Consider the following 26,765-nt stretch of genomic DNA (forward strand, 5'->3'; position numbering starts at 1 on the left):
GAAGGAAGGAGAGTAGAATCATAGAATCATAGAATAGTTAGGGTTGGAAAGGACCTCAAGATCATCTAGTTCCAACCCCCCTGCCATGGACAGGGTCACCTCACACTAAAGTAGGCCAAGTTAAAAATCAAAGAGATTACATGGGAGGTCAAATCTAAAAAGGATTTTGAAAATGGGATTTGTGTAGAAGACAAATAGCTAGTGGAGACCTTAGGGATTGGCAAAGCATTCTTCTTCCTGCTCGCAGTAAGAAAAAATATCCACCAGCATCTGGACAATGCAAAAATCAGAACCTCAGTATTTAGAGTCCTCAGAAGAAGGCATAGACAACATGAATGACCCTTCCTGAGCAAAAGAAAGAAATAAATTTTGCAAGTGAGCTGCCTTAAGGGAAAGTCCAGGTTTCTCTCTCATAACAGATAAAATGGCAAAATGCTGTAGTTCATTCCGAGGGTCTTCATTTAATTAGCAAAAAGAATGCCAACCTTACCTTACATTGAGGGAAACTAGAATTAGGCCAAAATGTCATGAAGAATGCAGGAAGGAAAGCTATCAATTCATTTATTACCCATATAAAAGGGGATAGTCAGTGTTAGCTTCACAAATTGGAAACAGTCAGAAAGCAAGCTTCAATTCACGAAAAAGTAACACAAAAAAATCAAGCACAGATGGGAAGGCTGGATTATTTTGTTTATTTTAGGCATAATCTTCACAAGCAGGCACTGACTCAGAAGACAACCCAGTATGATCCTAGTCATTAGGGCTAACTCTTTTTGTGTGGAACATTCACCTCCTGCAGACTGCGAGCAGTCTTCCTTCCCAACACCACCCACTCACGCCTTTCCACAGCAGTTCTGCATCCCTCCTGTGGTTTCTGGAGTAAAGACAACAAATGCAGCTAACCAGCCTACACACATGTAGTATAAATATTTTGGGAAAGGGAGAGAAGCTTCAGCATAGCACAGAAGCCAGGGGTTTCCCATCTCTTCCTCACCATTTCAACCCCCATCACTACTCCATGTCAGACCACCACCCCCACCAAGGGGCATGTCTTGTTATGTGGCAGAATGGAGTATGTGCCTATTTCCCAATCCAGTGCAGGACACCCCAGACATTTAGGAGCGGGGAAAAGGTTTAGACAGAGAAGGTCTAAAGGAAGCTAGCACTCCAGAGGCTGTTTATGGCAGAAGTCAAAATAGTAAACTAGCGTAATGGTCACTTCTGTACAGAGACTTGCAGATGAAAGCAGTAAGTAAAATCTTAGGCAAAATGAGATTCACAAGGAAAAAAGTATCTTATCAAAGTAAGAAATGAACAAAGTTTCGCAAGAAATGCTCAAGTACCAGAAGACTCTGTGATTCTTACCCAGTATATTAGTTGTTCTAATAACTGAAATATCTCTCCCTAAAAGCCCTTTTTTCTTCACTACATCCCCCAACTACTATGGTTAGAATGCTACGTTCTACTGGCTATGAGACTATGAGGAAAGTAACAAATATTTATGTATCCTAAAAGGAGTATACATACTACATTCCTTACCAAATATATTTTTCAGATCATTTTTATAAAGGCAACTTACATTGCTATGAGTTTTGCTGATATTTAAAGCATGGTTTAAATATAGCAGGTTTGGCAGATCAGAAGCTGGATCATGTAGGCTTTCCAAATCTTTCTTGTAATTCACCTGGAAAAAGAATTTAAGTTATGTAAAACAAAGTTTAACAAAATAATTCACAGCGTCCTATTACAGTGTGGCAGTTCAGAAACAGAAAGCATTAAGTGCTTGCCTGAACAATCTCTACCAACCACTAGATGGTGGTCATTTACTATTATTTGGAAGATAGGAAACAACAAAAGATTCCTTCTGCCGAGCAAGTATTTGGGGACTACTCAAACTTTTCCTCAAACAATGACATTTACAACTAAATCGTGATTTCTAGGACTTGTCAGACTGTTGGTTCTTGTTCTTTTTCTCTTGATTCAGGAATTAAACTAACTGTCCAAATAAAAAAAGTTGTATATAAATCAGTTAAAGAGCAGTCCTGTAAATTTTATTTAACACAGATTGCTTTCAGCAAAGATAAGCAATACAGTCACCTACAACAAAAGATAATCACTTAATGAAGTAGTAGAAAATAATTTCCTATCAGCCTACAGTAGGATTTGCCATTCTTCTGATAACTGGATGTCCCTCTTTACAGGAAGAAAGCCAGTCACCTTTACCTATCTTGGACAACAAAACTTTAAACCAGTATCGTTAGTCACTTCCACACACGTACCATGCTCTTCACTGATTTAGGCAGACTTCAAATCGTCAGCACCCAATTCACATACCTCTTCCAATAGTTATTACTTCAATTAACTTTTTACTAAACATTTAGATTTTTGAAACAAGTACGTATTTGCTAGAGCCTTCCCAGAGCCAGGCTCTTCTGTTCCCACTGGGTGGTGTCCCACACTTTGGAAACGCCAAATTACAGAAGGCATGTCCCTGGGCTATCTGGGATCACAGCCTCAAAGAGCTCACATTTTTAGCATTAGAAACACTATTAAATATATCAACTCAATAGCATTGTCACTCCATATAGATGTTTTCTACAATCTGGCTCCAGCAGCAGGCACCAATTGCTGAATCTAGTTGACTGGTGTACTTTGTAATAACATTCAGAGGATCAACCAGCAGAATGAAGTCTAAAAGACAGACACATAAATCTGAGCTGCACATACAGCATCCTTCTACAACAACTGGAGACATGCCAGCACTTCACTCCTTCCTCTGAAGACTGGAATCAACAACAGGTCAGAAGAATTGCCCCATACGTATTTATTTCTTTCCCAAATACAAATGGACCGAGTACAAGGTGATTAGCTCATACTAAGCAGTCATACCTTTTGAAACACAAAGTCAAGCAAGACGAATCTCATCTAAAATCATTATGAAAAACTCTCCAGGCCTCTGGCAAAGGTCTTTGTCAGAGGCAGAGGAAGAAATGCATAACATGCTGTACCTGCTAGAGAGACACACTGTATAGCAGAGGTTGCAGCTCAGAGTAATTCGTAAGAAGGAAAAAGAAATTCTGTTTGAGAAAAAATATTAGGTTTTCACTATGTAAATGCATATAAAATACAAAGCAAATTCACTTACATCACTTGCCAAGGTGGATGCAATCTGTGCTTGCTTGAAGGAAACACTGTCAAGAGGATTGTACTGATGGCTCTTCATTTCCTTACTGAACTGCTCTTTGTATTTCACCTTCCACCAGAACAAACATATCTAATATTAACATGTAGCACTTAAAGAAGGCACAGAGAATTCAGACTACAAAGGAGCTTATTAAAGGCAATAGTCTTATCCATAAATCTTTAAACAGTCAAGATGTTTAAAGAAGCCCAGTTTAGCCACACCTGTGACTCTCTCATGCTGGTTTCAAAGCAATTTTTCTGTATCTGAATTTTACTAAAATAAAAAAATAATTTTTAGTTTGTCATATGTGATTACTGGTGCTGAAGCATTTATAAAAAGGAAACAGAAACAAAAAGCATATGACTCACCTGAGTAATCAAATAAACCAGAACTGTTTGACTAGTAATAAGAATCTACTGAGAATCATTCAATTCATAATTAACATAATTAATGTGGTTTTAAAGAAAAAAAAAGTATAAGATAATAAATTATAAATCTGGTAAAATAAATCACTTGTAAATTTTTCAACCACTTGAAAGCGGCATATCAGAATCAAACTTCCTGCTCAGCCATCTTCCCACCACCAGGTCCACATGTCACTCACACCGAGTCAGGCTGTCACCAGAGCCCCCAGGTTTATTTGTAACTCTGCCAGAAATTTCCCATGAGACCCCCAAGGAATCTCACTGCAGTAGGGTCCCTTCTTGGGGACAATGCCCACCTCATTACAGTGTTAGAAAGCACAATTAAGTGACCGCCTGCCATCACTTTCTTTTCTTCTTGTTCAAAAGAAAAAGGAGAAACTACAACACATGTGAGAGGAAATAACCAATACATAAATGTTGAGGAAATGACATTAAAAGTAAATAAATCAAAAAAATCCATACAACCTGCTGAAGAACTGAATTCAGAATCTGAATATATGAAATCAAACAAATAGTAAATCTCCCTTCTTTGTCCTCCTTGTTGTGCATGATCATCAAACATCTGGAGACTTTGTACACATGACTTGCTTCTTTTCAACAGCTGGGAATCATGCAGGAGAATAAAACTCAGTCTGAATTATGCTGCTTTTATGAATATTAGTCAGACACCTGATATCTGAGCCTATGCAATATCCATTATAATTTACCACGCTCTGCATTAAATAAATACACAGCTTTTTCCTCACTCCTTTTTTCTCTATTCCCACATGCATGTCTGATAAAGTGGTTAAACCACCTCAAACAATCTCCTTTTTTTTTTTTTTCCTCAGCTTTAGTTGCGGGAAGAATTTTCTTTTTCCTTTTTAGTTGTTCGTTGCCTCAAAAGACTGTCAACATGGTTTAGATTACATAACGTCATTGTGCTTAGCCGTGATGCCCAATATTTCATTAATCGGGATAACAAGAAACCAACACTAAGCCACCCAAACAGACACTAACGGTTTATGTTCAAGAACCACATTATGATTCTAGTACTTATGTTAATTTTTCAAAGGAAGGAAATTCAAAAACGTTGTTACTTTTAAAGAGAAACTTTATCTGAACGCATGATGAACTTCATGAATCTTTCACACTAACTCTAGAAAAGAATATCTATTGCCTCCTAGTAGATTCATCTGGTTCATATTGTTTGATATTTGCCTTGGCTTTGGATCAAGTGCAAAGGCATATATCTGAACATACAAAGACATTGCCTTTGTCAAAGGCAAATTGACATTCTACGCAAGCAGTAAAGGAATAAATCAGTAGGCTTTTCTCTTTTAAAATGTGTATCTAAATCTTGCCTTCTAATAAAAATCAGGTAGTGCTGGAACATGTGATTCAGAAAGCCTATGAAACCAAAGATCAAGCTTAGTATGGCAAGCAAAATTATCTTTGGCTCCTTGGGCATCCGCTCATATCATAACAACACCATGAACAAGAGTTTAAATATCCAGCTACTGCAGGCTGTATTCTGCCCAGCCAACAAATGGCCACAAACTGTGCATGCAAGCTGAATGTACAAGGTGGTCCTTGATATTCTTTTTAAGTGTGAAAGCATCAATACTAAAGGGACCTCTCTTCACAACTGGCTTGCCATGTTCCAGCTGCAGCCATTTCATGCCATCTTTTGGAAAGTTATTTTAGCAATACATTTCAATCTAGAGATTTTAGTAATAAGTCCTTAATAGTGTCATTTCAGATCACACCACTACTACTGAAGGACAGAGGGGAGCCAGTAAACCCAGTCTTCAGAGGGCTGTGCCTCCTGATGTCGATGTACAGGAGGGTCCCAAATATAAGGAGTCTGACAACCAATCCAACTGTAAATGTTCCTGTTGGATTTAGGGATGTCTCAGTACCTCTAGGCCCTACTGCCTCAGCTGCCTGCTCTCCTTATTGCCTTTGCTCTCCTCCCCAACACCATCACACATGTCACTCTGGTGCAAAATGGAGACCACACAATAATATCAGATGACCCTGGCAGTATCTCAAGAGCACTTCCAGCAGTAATTTAACTCTGATGTGTCATAGGGGATTCATCGCATTGAAAGTTACACACCCATTCACTTTCTCTTTTATCAGTATTTTCCTGTTTCTTTCTTCCTTTTGAAAGAAAGCGTGGGGTGGCAGAGGGCGAAGAGAGAAGAGCAAGCCCATGGATGAGTCACTGTGAAGCAACTCACACGGTACTTATCCTTCTTTTGAACAGAAGAAAGTCATGAATGCAATTTAAAGGGGGAAAATAAGCCTGAGAGAAAGGCTTCTGATTAAAAACAAGGCAGAAAAATACTTCATCAGTGATTTCCAAAACATCCAAAAGGGGGAGGTCTTAGCAATGCTGTAACATGGCAGAAGAACAAATAAAAAGCCAGAGTAGAAATTATATTTGTTAGTGGAAGTTATCTACAAATTTCATCATTAACCAAAAGCTTTATTTTAATGAGAGTTTAAAAGATGGCTACTTAATTACCATCTTAATCAAAGTCTTAAGTTTGTTTATTTTTTTAGAGAGTATGTAGTAGGGATTAACTTAAAAGAAATGTGTGCAGGTTGCTCTCTAATTATTGCTGAAGGAAGAGCAAACTTTGTAGGCTTTTAACACAACATCCCTGAAAAACCAAACTGGAATTAAATAAGGCATGGGTAAACAAACTTCTCATCGGCCTTGCACAATACCGATAAAAGTCAGAACTGCAGCTGGACAGAGCAGTGTCTTTTGAAGCTTTGCAGCAACATTCCTAAATCAATTCTGTAGTTCAAAGCTGTTCACACAGGGAGTGTTCAGTTTCAGAAGTGGATGACATCACCCACCGTTCAGATTTACGAAGAACCTACAAAAATTGAAGCATTCAACCACTGGGATCCCAGGACGAAGCAGATACTTGCAGCTAAAGCATTTCCTCACGAACATATGAAAACATATTATAAATAAATAAATAAATAAACAAACCTTGTTGGAGAAAGCAGATACTGAAGAAAATGTTGCATCAACAAAGAGCTGAATTAAAATATTGGTTGCTAAAAGCACTAGCAGAGCTTAATGCAAAGACAGACTAGGAAAATCCCAGGCTCTTTGTGTTGTTACTCATAATCTCAGAGAAGGTACATTTTGAAAAATATTCTACCTCTAACAATTTTATACCTGAAACAATAAGCACCAGATCCAGCATGAAATACAAATATCCAAAGTTATTCATCACAAAACCAATTATTGAACACCATAAGGAAAATACTTCAGCAGCTCTTTGAAAGAGCTAATAAAATGCATTAGAAAACATAAAAAAGACATGAAAAAGAACTTGTTTTTATAAGAAATACAAAAAACAACCCAAATTATACAATGTACATTCAGTAAATTGACAAGCTTCAAGTTTTCACAAGAGCTAACACAGTTTCTGCTTTAAATTTGGTTTAAAATCAACAGAAAGGGGTTACCACGTGCTGTGGGTAAATACACTAGTTCTGGGAGCTATTATTTTTGCTGCTGCTGTTGTCAAAAGCGTTGTTAAATAAAACCTTCAAAAAAAAAAAAAAGAGAGAAGAAAAAGGAAAAAGAGGGGAGAGAGAGGGTGCGCTGATTTCATAAAGCCTTGAGTGCCAGTCAAACATTAACACTGTTTTCTTCGCTTTGTTTGCCTTCCTGCTTGCCTTGATTGCTTTCTCCCTTCGTTACACCCACACTGCCTGACCTCTTCTTGCTCCTGCTCTCCATACTCCCTAAATTACCTACCCATATGCACCACATTAAAACATGTTATCATCTTCTCTTCCCATTACATCCATCAGAATTGTCAACTTTGCAAATTTACTGTGAGGGTCAAATAACTAATATTTCTATGCATTGTCACCGCTTATAGATTCATACTATTAAGGGAGATTACCAACTTTCGGCAGAAAAAGTTTACAATGCTCCCGTTTGCTGAGAAACAAACAGAAAACCTAAAAGCCAGACAGTCTGGACACGATAAAGAGATTATTAACTTCCCTATTTTTTTAAATCTTGTAATTGTTACAAGCCTGCTTCATGATCCTTGATGAAGAGGACTGACATGGCTGACCTATATTCAGGGCTTTTCTTCTTGTACAGCACAGGTGCATTCCTCATCCTACCCCACAACCCTGCTCTTTGGATGCAGGGGTCATCTTCATTTTTCTATGCTCTTGATTTATGGTCACTGTGTCTAAGTGTTAGAATGATTCAAATAATATATAAAAACATTAGACAACTCATGGCCACTGCCTTCCCTTACTAGGAGCTTGGGAATTGCTGAGTGCATTCTCCGCTGCTGAAAGCAGCCTGGTGTTTACCATCTCCATGCTGATGTATGCAGATGGCTGGCAGCAATGACAAGCTGAAGCACTACCTCCCTTTCTGTTCCCTATCACACATTGCAAGCAGCCACAACAGTGTAGACTGAGGAGAAGACAAGAGAAGGATCCCAAAATATGGACCTAGGCGCAGTCGCTGCAGTGTTTGGACCACTGAGGTTCAGTAGGAATCTTCTTTACAAATAAGCTGTAAGCAAGCTACATTTTGTCAACTGCTCCTTTTTTGCTGCCACACCTTCTGCAATATCTGGACTCTAAAAAAGTTAAAATTGCACACCAAATGCTCTCTTCTGCAGAAGTATCTCAACTAGAACTGCTGCCATCCCCGTCCCTGGCAGTGAAGAGACTATTATAAAGCTTTTGCACATGAAGCATGCATTGTCCAAGAGAAAAAGCACATCTAATAAAAATGAGATTAAAAGTGTATTTATGAAGCCTACGATGCAGCTGGCTCAACATCAGCCTGCAGGACCTCATGATCCAGCTGGTATTTTCTGACTGTTGAGGTTGTTGCCACAACCTCAGTGGTACCAGGCTTAGTGAGATGGAGAGGGCTATTGGAAAGGGATCCACTTTGGTCTCATTTGCTATGACAGGCAGCTGCAAACCCACTAGACTCTGAAATAGGCTGCAAGGAAAGGAGTGTGACAGCCACAGAGTAGACATACAGGAAACCATACACTAAACTTAGATATGAACCCTTTTAAAAACCACTGAAAGTGTTTGCTAAATGACCGCCCCTTTTCTATATGTGACACCAAGATCTAAGCAGTGTCACACTGGGCCATCTTAGAAAGCACAGGTTGACTTCCAAGCCCGCACAATGTTAAGCACAAAAGAATCTCTTAGGAGACTTGCCCATCAGCAGAGGAATGAGCACATAATCCATTAAAAAATGGAAGATAAAAATCTATTTGGAGAACAAAAACTAATTTTGATTCTGAACATATCAACAACAAAATAATAAAAAAAACCCCACATCTTTAACAGGAAATCAAGTAGCAGATATTTAAGGCAAATGTTTGGAGACTGCAAAAAGGGTTCAACCTCTCGCAGATACTGCACTGTTTTGCAGCTTGTTCCCTATGGCACATTATTCTCATTTTATGCTAGTTCTAGGGACGATGTTTACTATCTAGTCAAATCACAAGTATTTGTTGCACAACACTGATTTTCAGACTGTTTTAGTGTATCCACTACTACACTCGGGGCGGGGGGGGGGGGGATGTTCTAGTTCTGGGAAGGCTGACATGGCCTTCTCCAATCAAAGGGTGTTATCCTCCTCCTACAGGAGGGCAGAATTTGTTCCTGGGTTTACAAAAGCTCTAAGTGTAGCCTGACAGGATTACTAGCAAGGATTATGCAAGACACTGTGTAAGAACTACTCCAGGGGAAAAAAAAAAAAGAAAAAACCACACAAAAAAACCAGGTCAGCTCAAAAATCCCTTCTATCGATGTCAGACTGATCTGGAGTAGTGTCTGATGCATAGATCTTATGAGAGAAGGCTTGTAAAAGGAAAAGAGGGAATATTTGTGTGTTCAGCTTTCTTTTTAGTTATGGACTAAAATACACCCTCTTTTTTTTCCCCCTTGTTTTTCTTTTTTTCTGAGGTTAATATATAACAGAAAGTAGTACATAAAAGGTTCGGTTTCAGGGGGAGGGAAGGTGGGTGGTTTACGTGTCAGGCCAAATTCAGATCCCATTACTCACATTAGCAAGCAGTTATACAAAAGACCCCAGTTACTTCAGTGGGATTAATCACAAGGTAAAGTTCCACTCAAACTAAATGAGAGGCAAAATTTGCCTCTAAATTACATACAGATCAGATAATATTTTAGAAATCCTAGATAATCTGTATAAATATACACCATCTAGACAAAAGATGGGTTGTAACAGTCAAAGTTCACTGAAGTTTTGCATTTAAAATGTATATTCTGTTTCCTAAAAATCTTAAATTTACCAGTCATTGCAATACTATATGAAAATTTTGAGAACATAATCTTCATGCAATTAGAGATAATCATCTGAAAATCCAAATATTTTCTTGCATTGCTAGGAACAAGAGATGTGAATAAGTCATTGTAAAATGATAGAGACTCTTACTTGGCTTAACAGTTTTGAAACTCCTTTAGCATGTTCAAAATCTGGTCTTCCAAGTACAGTAGGCTCCTTATTCATCTCTCCCCTTCCTTTCTTGTACTCAGCCTTAAAAAACAATTAGTATGAATCACTATCAAATTAATTTGTTTTGCTTTACCAAGAGAAATGTAAACATTAAAGCCAGTAGAAAAAGTCTCATTTAGTGATCTGCATTGACACTACTGTTCTAATCCAAAGAAAGCCCTTCTCAGGCTTCATCTCGTTAACAATAACATATTTATTTATTATAAAATACAATGCACAGCATTCACAAACTCAACTTTAACCAAATGCACATCTTAAGCCTGAGAAATATTGTTCTCCCAATCAGGCAGAATGATTTACAGTGGCTCAGTATTTCTTACGACAGAGTCTGCAGTTTACACAAGATTATTTGTAGCAGCTGAAAATAGTCTTGAAACAAAACTAGGCTGAGGGGCAGCTTTTTTGAAACACAGGGTCAAATTCCATTCTCAGTTTCACGACTGCAATCTTGCTGATTGTCAGTGAGGTTGCACTGGAGTAAGAAAGCAGAATTAGTCCCACAAGGTTCATGTTATGTGATCTTTCCAGCTGAACTGCCTCCCATGCAAATTGCTGCAATTTTTTTTCCACAATGCATTAGAAAACAGCACAGATGAATCAACAATAGGTGCTTTGCGATATCACAAACTAAATTACCCATTGCCTAAAATAGGCTTCTTGCATTACTCAGGCACTGTGAAGCAGCAAGGACACATCATAACAACGGACTGAAAGAAGTAAAAGCCACTCTAACTCAAATGAACTTGAAGAGTAGTTTGTAAATTTGGGTGTAAAACTCAAAATTTTGTAGTTGTTCTTGCTTTTCAGAAAATCTTGAATATTCAAAAGGTAAATCTCAGGTCTCTTTAAACTCTCTCCCCATAGCTGCCTAGTCAGTCTCACATTAAAATATAAGCAGTTACTTAAAATCTTGGCTCAGGGCTTTTAATATATATATTGTTTGACTTGTCTACAATAAAATGTTAAACTGCACCATACATTGCTGCTTTTCAAACTGCTCCTTGACCTATCCATTAGCAGATGTCACAGTGGGAGGGCAAAGAATTTGAGAGGGGAGTTCAGGGAGGAGAGCCCCCATGCAAGAAGCAGTGTGTTTGCACAGCTCTCAGAAGGACAGCAGGGAATTGCATTTCCCTGTCGCTGCCAGCTGAGATGGGAGGAGGAAGGGCAGTCCCAGGATGTGAGTTTCTCTTGTACTGAGGTGAAAAAAGGCTTGGTATGTCTTCAGAAGAGCAGTACAGCATACGAGCATATGACTTATTTTGAGAAAGATTATCGTGAATAAAGCTGAAACAAAACCAACTTTAGGAAGCTTAAGGTTGTCTTTAGATCAATGACAAATAATTGCAAAGGTCATACTGTCGACATTAAATTAGAAGAAACCCATAACTTTGCAACATACCAGGCAAGGTTGGGGGGGGGGGTGTTGTTTTGGGGTTCTTTTTTAATGAAACCTCCACATCAGACTTGAGGTTTCAGGTTTTCTGCTTGTGACATTTGAGAATTTCAGCAGCATTCTAAACAATCTGAATGACATTGGAATAATAAGTCTAAAAAAATAAAAAGAGCAACAGATGAACATACATCGCTCACTATCTTTGTTATCTCAGTTGCCATCTTTATGTCTGGTCTGTTCAGCACTTCAGTGTATCTATGAGTATCTTGCACACCCTTCTTATAGGATACCTGTCAAACAAAAAAGTTTTGTTTAAAATAGACAAATAAAAATGTTTGAAGTTTATAAATAAGCTTTGAATGACCTATCAACTCAGCCATCAAATTTAATAAAACTCTGCTTGACAGGGATTATTTAGTAAAACCCACACACAGGTTAACAGGAAACATAAGACATTCAGAAGCATAAAATACAATATTTAAACGAAAATGATTTTGCTTAGAAGCGTAGTAGAAAATGAAAGCACTGCAAAGACTGAAATATTAGGTTTTATCATTAAATTTCAGAGGACTTCTAAGAGTATTTCTGCTATGCTGTGCTCTTTTTTAACATAAACTAAACCCGCCATGATACCGAACACTGCAGCCTGGCAGATTGCAGCTACCCTGAACCGAAACTGCAATGCTACCACAGCAAACATCTTTCTCAGTAATAGGCAGCCTTGCAGCTGGTACGTAACTCGATGACACAACTCCACCTCAGCATCCCCCCGCTCCCCGCAACTCCACTTATCTGCTCCTCTGCACAATCATGGGAACAAGAAGGCTGAGTGCTCCAGCATGCAGAGCACAAAACTGAATCTGTTTGTGCAAAAGCCACTACTATAATGAATGGATTCAGGAAGCTTTGGCCAGAAGGCTAAACCACAGGTAGGAGAGTCCAAACATTCTTCATTTAGCAAAGCAATCACAGTAACAGCATAGACCTCAGGGACATTGCAGAGCTCTGGGACCACAAGTTATCCTTCTCCCTCTTCAGGGTCTGTAGACTTTTCCTTCTCCCTAGCTGTAGCACATGCGCCAATCTAAGCCAATTTCCAAGAGCTGTCTTACTGAATTATTCTGAATTATTAAGATAATCGTCAGATAGTGTCTAACAAATTGAAGTTTCAGGCAAAAGTTAGAGAACACAAAATTAAGTCTACAGAAAACAGAAAGTATTAGAATAATTCCTGCTTTACTGGACAGTTTTTTATATTTTCTATTGTTTAATAAACTTAACCAACCTCTCACCACAGTATTTCACCATCAAGAAAGTCCTCAGCTTGAAGCTTCACTTACAGCCTCCATTCCTATTTCCAACATAAAGTTTCACTCTGGGTACAACGCAACAAACTCATAAACTGCAGCACTCCACGACAAATATAATTTGTAAAAATGTTATTGTAAAAAGAAAAGAAAAAATTCTTACTTCTTGGCAAATATTTTACAGGCAACAGGAAAGCAATTTTACATCCATATGGCTTTAGCTAAGTAGACAAGCTAAATAGGCTTCAGTGTTGGCTGCTTGCCCACAAACAGATCTTACAATTTTTAGCCTACAATGAGTGACACACAAGTGTAATCACTGATAAAATAAGCAAGTAAATAGGTTGGCTGAATACAGCCCTAAGTATCACCCACCAAGAAAACAGAAACTGATTCTTGCAGCTGGTTTAAACCACTGGAAGTTTTGTTTTGGTTAGGTTTAGATTTCCTCTATTTTTTTAAGAAACTAGATGTACAGACAACCATTTGCAATTCAAGGCTTTACATGAATTTAAGTTAATTATATGCTGTTCATCCTAATGACCACATGAGGTGAGGTGAAAACCACAAAGGCAGCAGAAACAGGTTTCTGAATAGCACCCTATCATCCATGTAAATTGCAAATTAAAGGCCAGCATATGTGCTCAAAATAGAAATTAGGAATGGAGTGAATTTAACAACAGAGAATCAAGAATAGTGGTGATAAAGTTGAGGAAATGTGGTCACTTATTGCTCCCAAATGACATGATCATATAGTACATGAAATAATGGATTGTGGTTAATTTCAGGGGGAAAAGGGGGGTGGAATAAGACAGTGACAGTCCTTTATATTTCACCATTTCCAATTATATTAGATGCAAGGCCAATTGCTATAGCTTTCCCAGAGTGAATTATTATTCTTCCTGCACCTAAACCAGTATACCTATTACTTATGTCTGAGGGAAAGTCATCTAGCATTTTACAAATGTCTGCAATATATATTTGCTCCATTCTGCAGCTTGTCATACTCCAGTGAGAATAAAAATGTTATGCAGCAGAACAGTAGTTTGTCAGAGGTAGGCCAAAGAAAGAAAAAATATGTTTCCCATTTCCTGAATAACCTCAATCCCTGGATGCTGACCCTTTCCCGTTGGGACAGTGTGCTGGCCTCTATTACACAGCTGCTATTCTGTTCCATGTAGTGATTTTTTTTTTATAGTGCTATGTTGGAAAAGTAAAACCAGAGCTATTCCAAGAGAACAGGGGAACAGATGTAGACAGGGCAAAGCAACCATCTTGGTGTGTGCACCCATGGGCTACAAGAAGATGGAAAGTTAAGAAGCCCACAAGAGAGGAGAAGAGAAAACAAAGCCTAGTCAAGAAAACAGCAGAAGCACCCCAGGAAGAGACCATCTTTTCTCCTGAGTTCAGCCCTTACCGAGTAGCTGAAACCCTGACTGGAACCTCCAGGCATTACACGATGCGCACAATCAGACTTCACTTCAAAGGGTTGCTAAGGCGCTACCAAAACACATCACCAAAGGTTCAAGAATTGCTTCTTTTTATGAGGACCACAGGTCTACAAAACATCTGCTCAAACTGTTCTTTGCAACTGAGATACTGAGGACAGCAGCAATGAAAGACCTAATTGGAGAGTTACAGCAGAGCAGTGGGAACTGCAAGCAAGAAAGAAGCAGGGACAAAAAGGCAGAAAAACTGTACCATCTCTAGTTTTGAAGTTGATAATAGTAAATTAAAAATACTAACTAAATTTAAAGTGGTTTTCTACCCTAATTTGAAATTACAATATAAAGCAGTTACATTGTTGAATACTTTTAGAAACAACATTAATCTAAACAAAAGCCACTCTTGTGATTACATACTCTGAGTTGCCACTAGTTTTTGAAAAGCATGGAAAATATTCAGTGCCTGTTCACAATCAGTAGACTAATTTTGATAAGGCCACACCTCCAGCGCTTATAAAAAGGCATAAGGTCCACTGGGGATAAACATGTTGGTTTATTTACTCAGGCTGAGGGTCTTGAAGATGCTTCACCTTTCATGATGGTGAGAGTACATTGGAATGCACTACAGTGCTGCAACATAAACAGATTTCCAAAGGTGCTGCAAAACATCTCAGGTTGTCAATCAACAAATTGAAACTTCTGCTACATGATGACCCAAGCACACCTAAGCTTAAAGACTCAGACCTTTCCTGAAATCTTTTCTCTTCTCCCCCATTCCAATTCCAGAACTATTCCAAGCTATAGGTAATAAATTATTAAAATATGCACAAGCAGCTTTGAACACATTTTGCCCTCTTGAGATGCACGCACAGAAGTCAGCAAGGAGCTGGGCACACCTGCCTGCAAGAGAATTTGTCTTTTACTGCCTGTCTCTTCTTAGTATTTTCTAAGAGCTGTAAGTTCACTAACTAATGGCCTGTCAGCTGTGTCTCTGCCCCCTTTTCTCTCATCTGCACTTTGGGGTCCATCAGCACTAAGAAAATGACTAGCTGGTGACAATCATCATTGGCAACAGCTTTTCTGATCCCCACTCAAATGGTGTTGAAAACTGCTTCCCGGCCTGTGTAGAAGAGACAAACACATTTCTGGCCTATTACAGATTGATGCAGTCATCCTTTCCAGTAATGGGCTTGAAAATTGATTGGTCCCAATTACATCAGGAGTAAACACATCATTTTCAGCACCAGTTGGAAGTGGTCCAGGGGGACCTGCTGTTGACAACCACTGTCAGCAGAAAGTTAGTCAGGGAAAGGTGATTTTTCTGATGCAGATGCTGAACAGAGAGCCAGGAGAAGCTTTAACATGACCTGCATCAAAACAAAGATCAACATTTTGGTATGTTATTGATAGTGTTTAAGCACGCTGAGTTTAAGATATGCTGATTTGGTTTTATCAGAAAGAATGTAATCTTGTGTGTGTGTGGATTGTGACTGCACAATAGCCTCAACATGAAAAAGAACACCTTACTCCGAAAACAATATAGACTTCTTAAATATTCAAATTTAGATGGTCAGTGGAACATTATAAATTACCCCTACTGACATCATATGGACTACAAAGAGCATACAGATACATCAAAAGTTTTCCCAACTGTCAGCCAATGTCTTAAAAGCAGCACTGTTTCATATATAGGCATAAGAGAAAAGATACCAGAGCTCCAACCTTAGATATGTAAACTGCCATTTAAATGTCCACAGTTGAGGCTATTGCAGTTTCCTTATTTGGAGAATCAGAACACCACTTCCTTATTTCGTACACGGTACAAATGCTAAACATTTTTTGGTGTTCATAATACCCGCTGATGGACCAGGTCTTGGAAGAGACAAAACTGTGATCCACAGCTTTGTTTACCTTGATCAAATGCTATGTGCAGCTTCTATCCAGGCACAATGTGGCAAGTGTTTTCTTTGCTTTAGAAATTCAGTTGTCATCTCATTTCACTATTCAGTTAGTTTCTTCCACCCATGTGATCTTCAACTACACATAAGGTGAACAACTATGTTGAGACCTGATGGTTTTCTAAGTGCCACCACCTAGTTTTGGTCTCAAGTTTGGAAAGCTCCAGATGAGCTAAAGGACATCAGCCAAGCACAGACATAAATTATGCTCATGGTCCCTACTTCACTTTTCTCCAAATGCCTTTGTGTGCTAAAGTCACCATTAACATTCACTTCTCAAAACACAAACACAACTTACAGAGAGAAGTCATTTGCTTTGGATAAACATGCTTTTGTTCAGGCATTATGTAGTATTTACATTATTTTTCAAGTAAATTCCCTACCATTAAAATAGTCACTTTTGTTCTTTTGAGAGCAACTTTCTTCAGTCTAAGTACAAAGAAGAGAAAAATGTTTTTCTCATACATGATCCACTGTTCGGGAAATTTTACAGCGCTTCCCTATTACACAGCTTCAGCCCACACTTACAGAGCATGTTAATGATATTCAAAGTGGTGTGAAGGCCTACAGCACATGACAGTTTCAAAATGTCAGCACAAATGTATTTTAAGTTGAATACAGTCTTAATTTTTAAAGGAAATTGCACATTTCACAGAGTTGTATATAAATGTCAGCCTTATTTTAAGGCTGAGTAAATAGTCTTAAACACATCCTAATCCTATTAGATGCAAACCCTGTGTGTAAAGGTTGAATTGAGTTGTCAGAACATTGTAGGTAAACATGCATTCTGCTCCCGTAGGTATACTGTACTGAGTGCTGGATAAAAGAGCTTTGTCCTTCTATTCCCCTAGTACTTTCCCTCCTTTTCCTTGTACTTTCAAAGCTGTGATTCTACGAGTAGCTTGAAATAGTTCTGAAAGACAAATGCTCCACATTTGGGATGCTCACTATTCCATGCTCTGACTCAAAGATGAAAACTCACACAGCTCTTAATTAAACCTGTACTTACAAAACAACAAATCCATAGCTATTCACAGTGGTGCCCAGACAATTACTCGCAGCAGCTGTGTAACTCCACTGAACAATAACTGGACTTACATAACTTACTCCTTTATGTGTGATAAAGATGCATCCCCGTTGCATTGCAGCTCCCCATGAGCAACCAGAAAGAATCTGTTCTAAAGCAGATGAAACTATCTGGTTAGAGCTTTATGTTGGATATGGAGGGTTTGTTGGACTTTTTTGAAGTTTGCTCAGGCTGAAAAATCATTTCCTTTGTATTTTTTCATTATTTTTAACATGCTGGTTTCAGTTGTCATTTATCAAAACACCCTTGCCTCCTATGTTTGCCTTCATTTTCTTTTATTTTGTTGTTAGGTTTTTTTTGCTTGCTTTAAGGGTGAAAGAAGTCAAAACAACTGAATTTCATTTACTAGCACACTAATCCTCATACCATGATAAATTTGATTAAAAAAAAATCATCTCATATTCTTCCTGATGTCACCACCTTCTCTGAGAGGGATTCCAATGCCTCTTCCTAACACTATTTCCTTTCCTTGTTGTCCAGCATTATTCCTACTGCTAGGCAAAAAGAAACACCCTTGCTTATGGGGAGAGAAGTTCATGTTCCCAGCTCCTACACTCTGTCAATCTGACATCCTGATGCTTCCAACAGCAGTGACAGCCAGAATTTGACAGGAAGAGGGAATTCTGTAATCAAGACAGGTTGCAAATTACTGCTGGGAGTTCCAACACAGGTATTTCCCAGCAGAAGAAAAAGTTATTCTTCAAACATAATGCTTCCCTGAAGTTTTCCAGCAGCCTTTTAATCAGCAGCCAGCTGTCAAGATTCTGCACACACAGGCATACATCTAACATTGACATTTAGTTTTCAGCCTACATACCCTAAGAGTGTTTGTTACGCTGTCAGTAGGGAAGATAGGGTAAATTTAAGATAACCCAAAATGAACACCCAAGCCTCATTTTCTACATTGTTAACAGCAAACAAATATCCTGTTTATCTGAGAAACAAGTGTTATAAAATCACCTACTTACCTGACTTGGTTACCTAAGAAAAATGGAAATAAATCATAATTTTGAAGGTATTTACATGTCAGCTGTTCTTACTGGTTTTGTGTACCCTGTAAGAAGACCTCCCTATTTTGGCCAATCTTCTCTTAAAATTTACTTTGCTCATAAGTAAGCTTTTACAAAACCTAAAACTAACATATGTTTTCTTTAAAGTTGTGTTTATATCATTCAAGACACTAATCTTGGTAGCATTTCTGGCCCCAGCAATGGTGCATTGGGCTAGTGTAAACTAGCTTGACCACAAAATCCAAACTGACCTGACACTAACAAAAAATGTAAATACTATTATTGGGGGGTTATATTGAGAAGTTAAAACAATTATACAAAAATACAAAAATATTTTAATGACATTAACAAGGAGATTAAAAAAAAAAAAGGGTAACCAACTTTAAATATATTGCTGAACACTCTAAATTATCTAAGTTATCTAAATAAAACTACAGAACAAATACATGGGTCAATTTCGGTCAATGGTATAAACTAATGCCTGGCATTAAACTGAACTCTATGCCCCAGGTTCTGTGAAAAAAGTCATAAACTGTTCTTTGAAAATCATTTGATACATATTCAAAGAGACAGGAACAATGTTATTCATGTGCATAAAAGTGTGCAAGAGCAGAGCAGAAACAGCCTCCCTTCCCCCCTCTCTACAGAACCCTGAAGAACCATGTGTTGGCAGTGCAATACACTGAAACTATGCTGGTAAGGTCTTCAGGCAAACAAAACGTTTTATACATTTTTAAAGCACAAGTAGGTACACATGAATTCAGAGAACCTGTGTTTGTAATTTTATTCCAAAGGGATAGCACTTAATGACAACTTCTACCAACAACCACCCACTTCACACCGAAGTTCAGAATAAAAGGCACATACCATTACTTGTATCATAGTTTATACACACATCATGTCCCAAATTACTTCAGAGCAAATAATGTAAAAAAATACCAACTAATGAAATATGAAAACATTCCATGCCCAATTCATTTCAGTTAATAGATGTATTTACCCCAAACAAGCAAATAGATGGGGGAGTACTTACATCACTCTGGTATTTATTGACTTCCATAGCATGCTTAATATCTGGAGGCTCCTTCATATGTGCATAATCTGAAGTTCCTTTCTCAGCATCATGCTTTTGTTTATAGAGAACCTGAAAAGAGCAACATTATACTTTTGTGGCCTCATCCAGCAGGTATAATAACATGAGCTGGGTTAAACCTAGTGTCATAGTGTGCCTGCATTCAGGAAGAAATGCAATAACTAATTAAGCTCCTTAATGGAACTAGAAACCTGAAACAAGAGCAGCTTCCACCCAAAACAGAGACATATGAAGCACAGTCAGCAGAGAGACTTCTCTGCTCTGTTTTTGCAACAGAGGTACCAGTAGAGAGGGAGGAGATAAATATACTGAAACAGAAAATTCGCCTTAACAAGGTGAGAAGACAGTCCAGGGAAAAGCATAAGCAAAAGCTTTTTTTGCTTGAAACAGGCTTGAAACTATCAGCTAAATGACTATTTCAGGTTTAATTTTTTTTTCGTTTTTTTTGAAAAAAAAAAAAACAAACACATTTTGTGCATTCCCATAAACAAAGAGGTTTACATGAAATACTCTTAGCCCAAGCATCTGTTTCTTCCACTGTTCAGAAATTACTAGCACAACACACATTTTGACTAGCCCCCAGGTTCTGGGAGCTAGAAAGAAATCTTTACATTCAATTGTCATCATGATAAAGGAAAATGGAATTGGATTGTGAGTTTACAAACAAACTTATTTTTGTTATAGAAACTGAGCTCAATGTTGGGTATTCATCCAGCTTTCACTATACTCTGTTATACTTACATACACACACACTCACACACTAAAACTGCCTGAAAAGCTGACCTTGCACTTATCCTTGTCAGAAGCTTTTAGGCTTACATTAAGAAAATTCACCATGTTTTGATTTTTGAAGAAGCAGCAAGCATTAAGAAAATTCATTTTCTAATAGCTCTCAGAAGCAAGCATTAATCCCCAAGAAAACAGCAAATACTAAGTAAGATTGAAAGCTGATCAGGAGGGGAAGGATTTGAAACTAAAACCCTCGACAGCAATAAAAGAATACTGTGAAAGTTTTGAGATGGGAACTCTAAACTACAGTGATTCAGATTCTATGATACTAGAACTGTGAGAAAATGTTATATCTGTTTGTGTTTAAGGCAGCAAGATTGCGTATGAGTCACAGATCAGGGTGCCCAAGGCAATGCATTAGTATCTCCCCCAACCATCTCAGATTACAAAATGATATACAGGCTGAGAGATTAAGACAAAAAGGGTTGGGTTTGTGGTTTGGTGTTTTTTTTTTTTTTTTTTTTTTTGCACTGCTACTGTATGAATGAAAATCAAATTAGTAAACTTAAAATGTGTCATCTCCTTATACAGTGTAAATCCCAACAGGAGAAAATTAACAGAAATGACAATTGAGTGTCTACTATCTTGGGAAAAGATAACTGTTTCTTTAGCTTAATGTAGGAATAACTGACTTGCTATTTGACAGCCCTGTTCTTCCTAACTTTTCACATTATTTTTATTAACAGATTTAAGTAACCTTGAAGCAATGACAGGCTAAGAGGCGTTCAACAGCTGTCTAGTTTAGTTTTGGACAGTTAAGTGCAGAACTATTTTCTGATCTGTAAATCAGTTCCAAGGAAGCATGAAAAAATTGCTGATGAGGATTATTTCATCAATATTCTTGGAACCATTATTTTACATGTTAGTATGTGTACATTTTTCTCTCATTTCATGTTAATTTTCAAGGTTTAGCTAAACTGATTTTTTTTTTATCAACTCTACATATGAAACTACTCTACATAGAGATCAAGTATTACAGGTCATTGACGTAACCTCTACTCTGTAGTGGCATCATTTATTAACTTAAGAAATCCAAGGTAATTATTTAAGTAGGCATGACTTCAAATTGAACTAATTTGTAAGCACTCATTTCTTATTTTTCTTTTCTCTCTTGTACACCAGTGTGTCAATAGGAAGCTGCATTAAGGAAGGCTTTGTGCTCTTTTAACTTAACTCTGACTGACCCTCTGCTTTGGAATACTTTAAACACTATTAAATTTTTATTTTTGCATTTCTCTTTAGAGTCAGAAAGATGAGCCCTGAACTTAAAATCCACAATGTAGGATTGTGTAGGAGGAAATGTTCAAGAACACAGAAAATGCCATTTTAATTGCTAGATACTGAACTAGATTAGCTGATGTATTTGTGTAAAACAAACTACAGAAGCCCAGAAGGGCAATGCGTGCTACCATAAAAAAAGAGGAAGTCTTGAACGTGAGATTTGAAACCATAGAAAAACATGAAGAATTACATAAAACAGCCTGATAATGTGTAATATGATTGTAAATGATGCAGTAAGCCACAAAAAGATAGCTTTATCATAGTAAAAAAAAACCCACAAAAAAACAAACCTCAAATGAAAGTGAAAGGAGGATTCCACCTACAAGTGAGAAAAACTTTGAAACTTTCTCTTGAAGTTGAAAATATTGCTTAAGATCCACTTGGTTCATCATCTTTACTAACAACCAGAAAATACTTGAGCATTGACGTATAGTTACTATTTGAGGTATTGCCCTGTTCAAAGGAGAAAATTAAACTGCCTTCAGTTTGCTTGAGATTATTCCTTTCAGATAAGAAGAAAAACAGCGCAATCTCTTCTTATGGCAGAATAAAGTGATGAAAAAAGTGATGAAACACATACTTTTTTTTCAACACTATTTCCCCTTCAAGCAATTTTAAATACCTTTATCATTGTTGTGACACCTTATTAAAAAAATTGTTCTGCGTAAGGAAGGATTCAGTTTACTGGTCTTCAGACTAGCAAAAGACTGGGCACAAAGCTAGCAATGATCAGAAGTTTTCCTTCAAAAATACTGTTCACAGGAAAATCGTAATTTTTCCAGAAAATATCCTTTTCCTTTTGGGAAAATCAGAATAAGGGCTCCCTGCCTGGACTGCTCTCATCAACTTCATTTTCTCATTGCAGAGAACAGGGAAATTGGTGAGAGCTTTGTAGGCTGGCAAGGAGGGTGAAGTTACATGGTGTGGACGGAGACTTCTGCTCTCTCTAGCTTACCATGGGGACAGCCATGATAAAAGAGATGAAGAGAGGAAAATCTGCTTGCTCACCCTGAAGCTATTTAGAAGGAGACAGACAAATTTTCTGTGCAGAGGAAATGGATGGAAGCCACCTAAGTATGTGGGGCTGTGCGAATTATTTTTCATTCTCATGAAACACTTCTTTTTTCCACAAACAGCATCATGATTTTTTTCTCAAAATTTTTGATGCATTTCCTTCTCTGTGAGTATTCATTTCCATCTTCATGCCAGTTTTACATAAAATACAAAAAAGTAAACGTGAGTCTTATGCAAAAGCCAGCCGAAGTAGTCTGGCTAAAGTCTTTCCTGTGTATCTTGAAGAGGGAATTGAGCATGAATTAATACAACCAATATGGGGCAAAAGCTCCTCAGGAGGAAAACTACAAATGTCAGGGTGTTGTACTCTCCATTACAGTAAGATCCTGTCAGTGCTGACATTGAATGGCTGAAACCATACCGAATAAGGTCCTGGCTCTGCTGAAATCTATAACAATTGCTGTATCAGTTAAAGATGGTAATATGGCAGTCTGTTTGTTCTGGAGAGGACTATGGAGGGCAGCTGTAGGTGGGCAATAATTTGTTGTGAGAAAAAAGAAATTTCACCCAGTTGCCTCCAAGTTCCTAAATTCTGAGCGTGAACTGAAACAGTGCGCAAGATTAATAAATTGGGCGAGATCACAGTAGGCTGAAAACAGTGCTGGTGGGCAGCAGCATCATTTCAGGCAGCATCATGTCATGGCAGAGACCATTTGTGGAGGACCATGTGAAGAGATCATCCAGTAGAGGCACACTGCCCTCAGCAATTGTGTGCCAGCAGGCAGCAGTGGAGAGAGTCAGTGGCTCTCTTTCTTCCACACCATGATACCCTAGTCCTGACACACCTGCTTGGCATAGGAGGCTATGGATCCTGCCAAGAACACAGCATCACAGAGAGAGAAAGCACCTGCTTTATCTGGCTATAAAAGCATTCAGACCCAGCTGTGCATCCAAGAAGCATGAAAAGGGAGTCAAAGGTGTAAGTTTGTTCTAATGTGGATGGGGAAGAGCACATGTAATTTCCACCTCTCAGGAAATCAGCACCTATTTAAAATCAACTTAATATAATTGAGAAACAGACTGCAGATCTGTGCTTGTAACAGCCTTGTTGCAGGAGGGTTGGCAAAATGGGCAGTTGATGCTGTTCCCTTTCCTTTCTAGGGCATACTTGTGGCCTCCTCTTACTGAAGTGACGACCTTTAAGTTCACAATCCCAGCTAGACACATGCTGCAGAAATCCCTTCTGCCATATCCTGACCCAGTTGAAATCTGAAATCCTTGTATTAGCTACTTAGGTACCGCAGTGATAGGCACAATATGGCTTAGATTTGAATACTGTAGAGAAGATTTTCCACTACAAAATCCCCTAGGATTTCTCCCAAAGTAGCATTTAATTCAGGTCCACTATAACAGTAACCACAAGGTGGAAAAATGTGTCAGCGCATCTTTAAGTTTTATGGTAGATTATGATTTATAATGCATCTATTCCTAAGGGGATGTTATGAATTTTACAGGAAAAGTTTCTGCTTAAATATTACTCATGGTATATGCATATTTGTTTCTCTATGACTGTTGGATGACTGAAGAAAAAACTTCAAAAAGTATCAAATGAAAATGTCAGTCTTTTCCTTTAAAAGTTTTTTTTCTGATGGATCAAATGGTTTCATTTTCAGTCTCGGTTATTTATCTTTTCTGCCACATCACCAATGTTAATTAACCTCATTTGTATAAACTAATGTAGAATGTACACATTCAGAATGAATTCAGGAATAAATTTGTGGCAAACTAGTTAACTAATGTTTTATAAATCTGTCCTGCGTTCAGCAGTAGCAGTCATTTGAAAATCAAAACTAATGGTTTTAAAATCAAAATCAAACTAATGGTTGAAAAATGTTATACAAGTTTAATTCCCAATTTATTTCTACTGTAATTCTTCTAATCACTCACTTTACAATGAAAAGCCCCATTAATGTCATTTCAGCTGCTGTGCTACTTTAGCTTGAGTGTATATATGTTCCATTTCAAACCATGGAAACTAAAATATACTTTATGTTATTTTATTTGCTTAATATAGCCTTGCCTTGTTTAACACACTGTTTTAAATCAAAACATTTCTCCACAAGCTGCCCTATCAGTGCTTTCTTCTGTTATGAATATTTTCCTTTGCTTGAAAAAAAAATCACAGCATTAAAAGAATGCATATTGAGATACAATCAATTTTGTGGATTTAGGAGTGTGTTCACTTCACAGACTAGCTGCATTAAACTATACATATTTAATAGCCTTGAAAGAGGAGAAAGGCAAAACAAGAGAAATGTGGAAATGCTTGGTGGACAGAAAGCCATGACCATCTATCAGCTGTAATTCTCATGAGTAACAATGAAAATTTGTAACTTCATTCATATTACACATACTTAACACTCAGAATTTCACCGAGATCAATGCAAGTGAAGGGTCACCTGCCTACATTAAAGGGTATTATATTTTTAAGCCTTTGGAGGCAAATGAACTCAAATTCACTATTTTACAGGTTGTTTGCATGTTTACATGATTACAATATACTTGATTTCATATTTTTATAAAATTTGTTGTAAATGGTAGTATGATGTAGACCAACAGAAATATGTTTACTGCTACCAGTAAGTGCCTATGAAAGTCATCATCTTTTCTTCCCTTCAGCGTCATTTTATAATACAACTTTCATATTGAAATGGCTGTTCTATAAGATTTGTCTATTCTATAAATGGAGTGCAATGTCACTGAGTTCAATAAATCCTTATTGCATTTATAGATTTCTAATGGATTTCATTGGACTGATGAATGCACTAGCAGTTTTTAAATTTATATTTAATAAACATAACAAGATTGTCAACATTTTGTAAATGAGTAACTCTTGAAGTTAAGAAGTTATGGTGATAAACTCTGGACGATAAACTCACCCAAATAAATCAAGCAGGTAACCATGTATCTATTCAAATACACTGTTAAAATTGGCCATATGCTGTCACACAATTCATCTAAAAATCATTGTTGTGATTCTAAAATTTTACCTTGCTCTGAAGTTGCATTAATTCCTTTGCAAATACACTGTCAATTGTGGCTGGCATCTGCTGATAAAGAGAGTTGGAAAGGTCTTTTTTAGCAGCTCCTTTATACTTCACCTAGCGGGGAGAAAAAGGCAGCATATAATGCACAAAATAAGATACAGGAATCATACTACCTATTTTTCTATTCAATTAAATGCCATAGACCATTAGAACTAAAATGTAGTGCTGTAATAAAACTTCAGGTAAAACCAGATCTTTAAATAATAACTTTAAAATACTTTCAGTAGATGTATCTAAATTACAAAGCAATAAAAATATCTCCTAATTAAATTCAATAATTTGGGGTGAAGTATAAAATAAGCTAAGCAAAGCAGTTATTTTTCTTGCCTTTTTAAAATCACCTCCAAAACCCAAAATTTTTTTTCCTTCCATTTTCCCAAATTGTGCACAACAGGACCAATGAGAAAACAACAAAAAATACTTTATCCATGAATAAGCAGTAGCAATTAAACACAACTGGTTTTGCTTCAGATCCAAGTTTTTCAAATTCATTAAACAATAATGTGAAGTATTGCTGTGAAAGTAATCATAAATATCAAAGACATCTTAAAAGATACTAATGTCATTAATTTACCGTGCAATATCTCTTCATTAGAGACTGGTTCCCCGTATGTATTATATATATTATTGCTGTTTCCCCAGCCTTTTTCACTGCAGTAGACATGCTGCTAAGAATTTCACTGCCCAAGTTTTGCAAAAACGGGTTGTAGGACACTAGAGGTCAGTAATTTACAAGATAAACCATCCATCACATCATTGGCTTCAGGTAATGCTGCAATAAGCGAACAGAGTGCAAAACCCTGATAACATAAAACAAGCAGGTTTTAAAATTCTTAAATATCTTTATATCTCCAAATATTTGACTAATAATTAGCAGCTTTTCTTTGGAATCAGACAGATGGATTTGAAAAATACTCTATATATTGTGCTTTGGTGGACTACAATGGTCTGTCCTTAGAAAGTATGATTTCATCACATTTATGCCCCTTGGGATATGGCACTCTTTCTCAGACAACATGAAGACAAACATAGCAAAAATATTCATCAGATGCATTCATATGCAATGTAGCCACACAGCAAACTGCTGTATATCAGAAACAGAATATAGGATGT

At 37.4% G+C, this 26,765-nt stretch overlaps 1 protein-coding gene across 5 annotated transcripts in view; it reads right to left on the bottom strand.

Moving 5' to 3' along the window:
- The window catches only part of NEBL (nebulette), a 253,175-nt gene that overhangs the window by 57,464 nt on the left and 168,946 nt on the right, over nt 1-26,765 (bottom strand). For 2 of the 5 annotated variants that reach the window (XM_065666542.1, XM_065666538.1), the window contains exons 4-9: nt 25,596-25,706; nt 19,402-19,512; nt 11,750-11,851; nt 10,085-10,186; nt 3,146-3,253; nt 1,580-1,684 (exon numbers count right to left, since the gene is read on the bottom strand). The exons of 2 other annotated variants lie outside the window; for them this stretch is intronic. In XM_065666542.1, the coding sequence (XP_065522614.1) occupies nt 1,580-1,684; nt 3,146-3,253; nt 10,085-10,186; nt 11,750-11,851; nt 19,402-19,512; nt 25,596-25,706 (639 nt within the window). Of the gene's footprint in view, nt 1-1,579; nt 1,685-3,145; nt 3,254-10,084; nt 10,187-11,749; nt 11,852-19,401; nt 19,513-25,595; nt 25,707-26,226; nt 26,453-26,765 lie in introns of all 5 variants that reach the window. One more of the 5 variants, XM_065666539.1, reaches the window with a different exon arrangement.

The sequence above is a fragment of the Lathamus discolor genome, chromosome 2, assembly GCF_037157495.1.
Source record: "Lathamus discolor isolate bLatDis1 chromosome 2, bLatDis1.hap1, whole genome shotgun sequence".
Classification (NCBI taxonomy): Eukaryota; Metazoa; Chordata; class Aves; order Psittaciformes; family Psittacidae; genus Lathamus; species Lathamus discolor.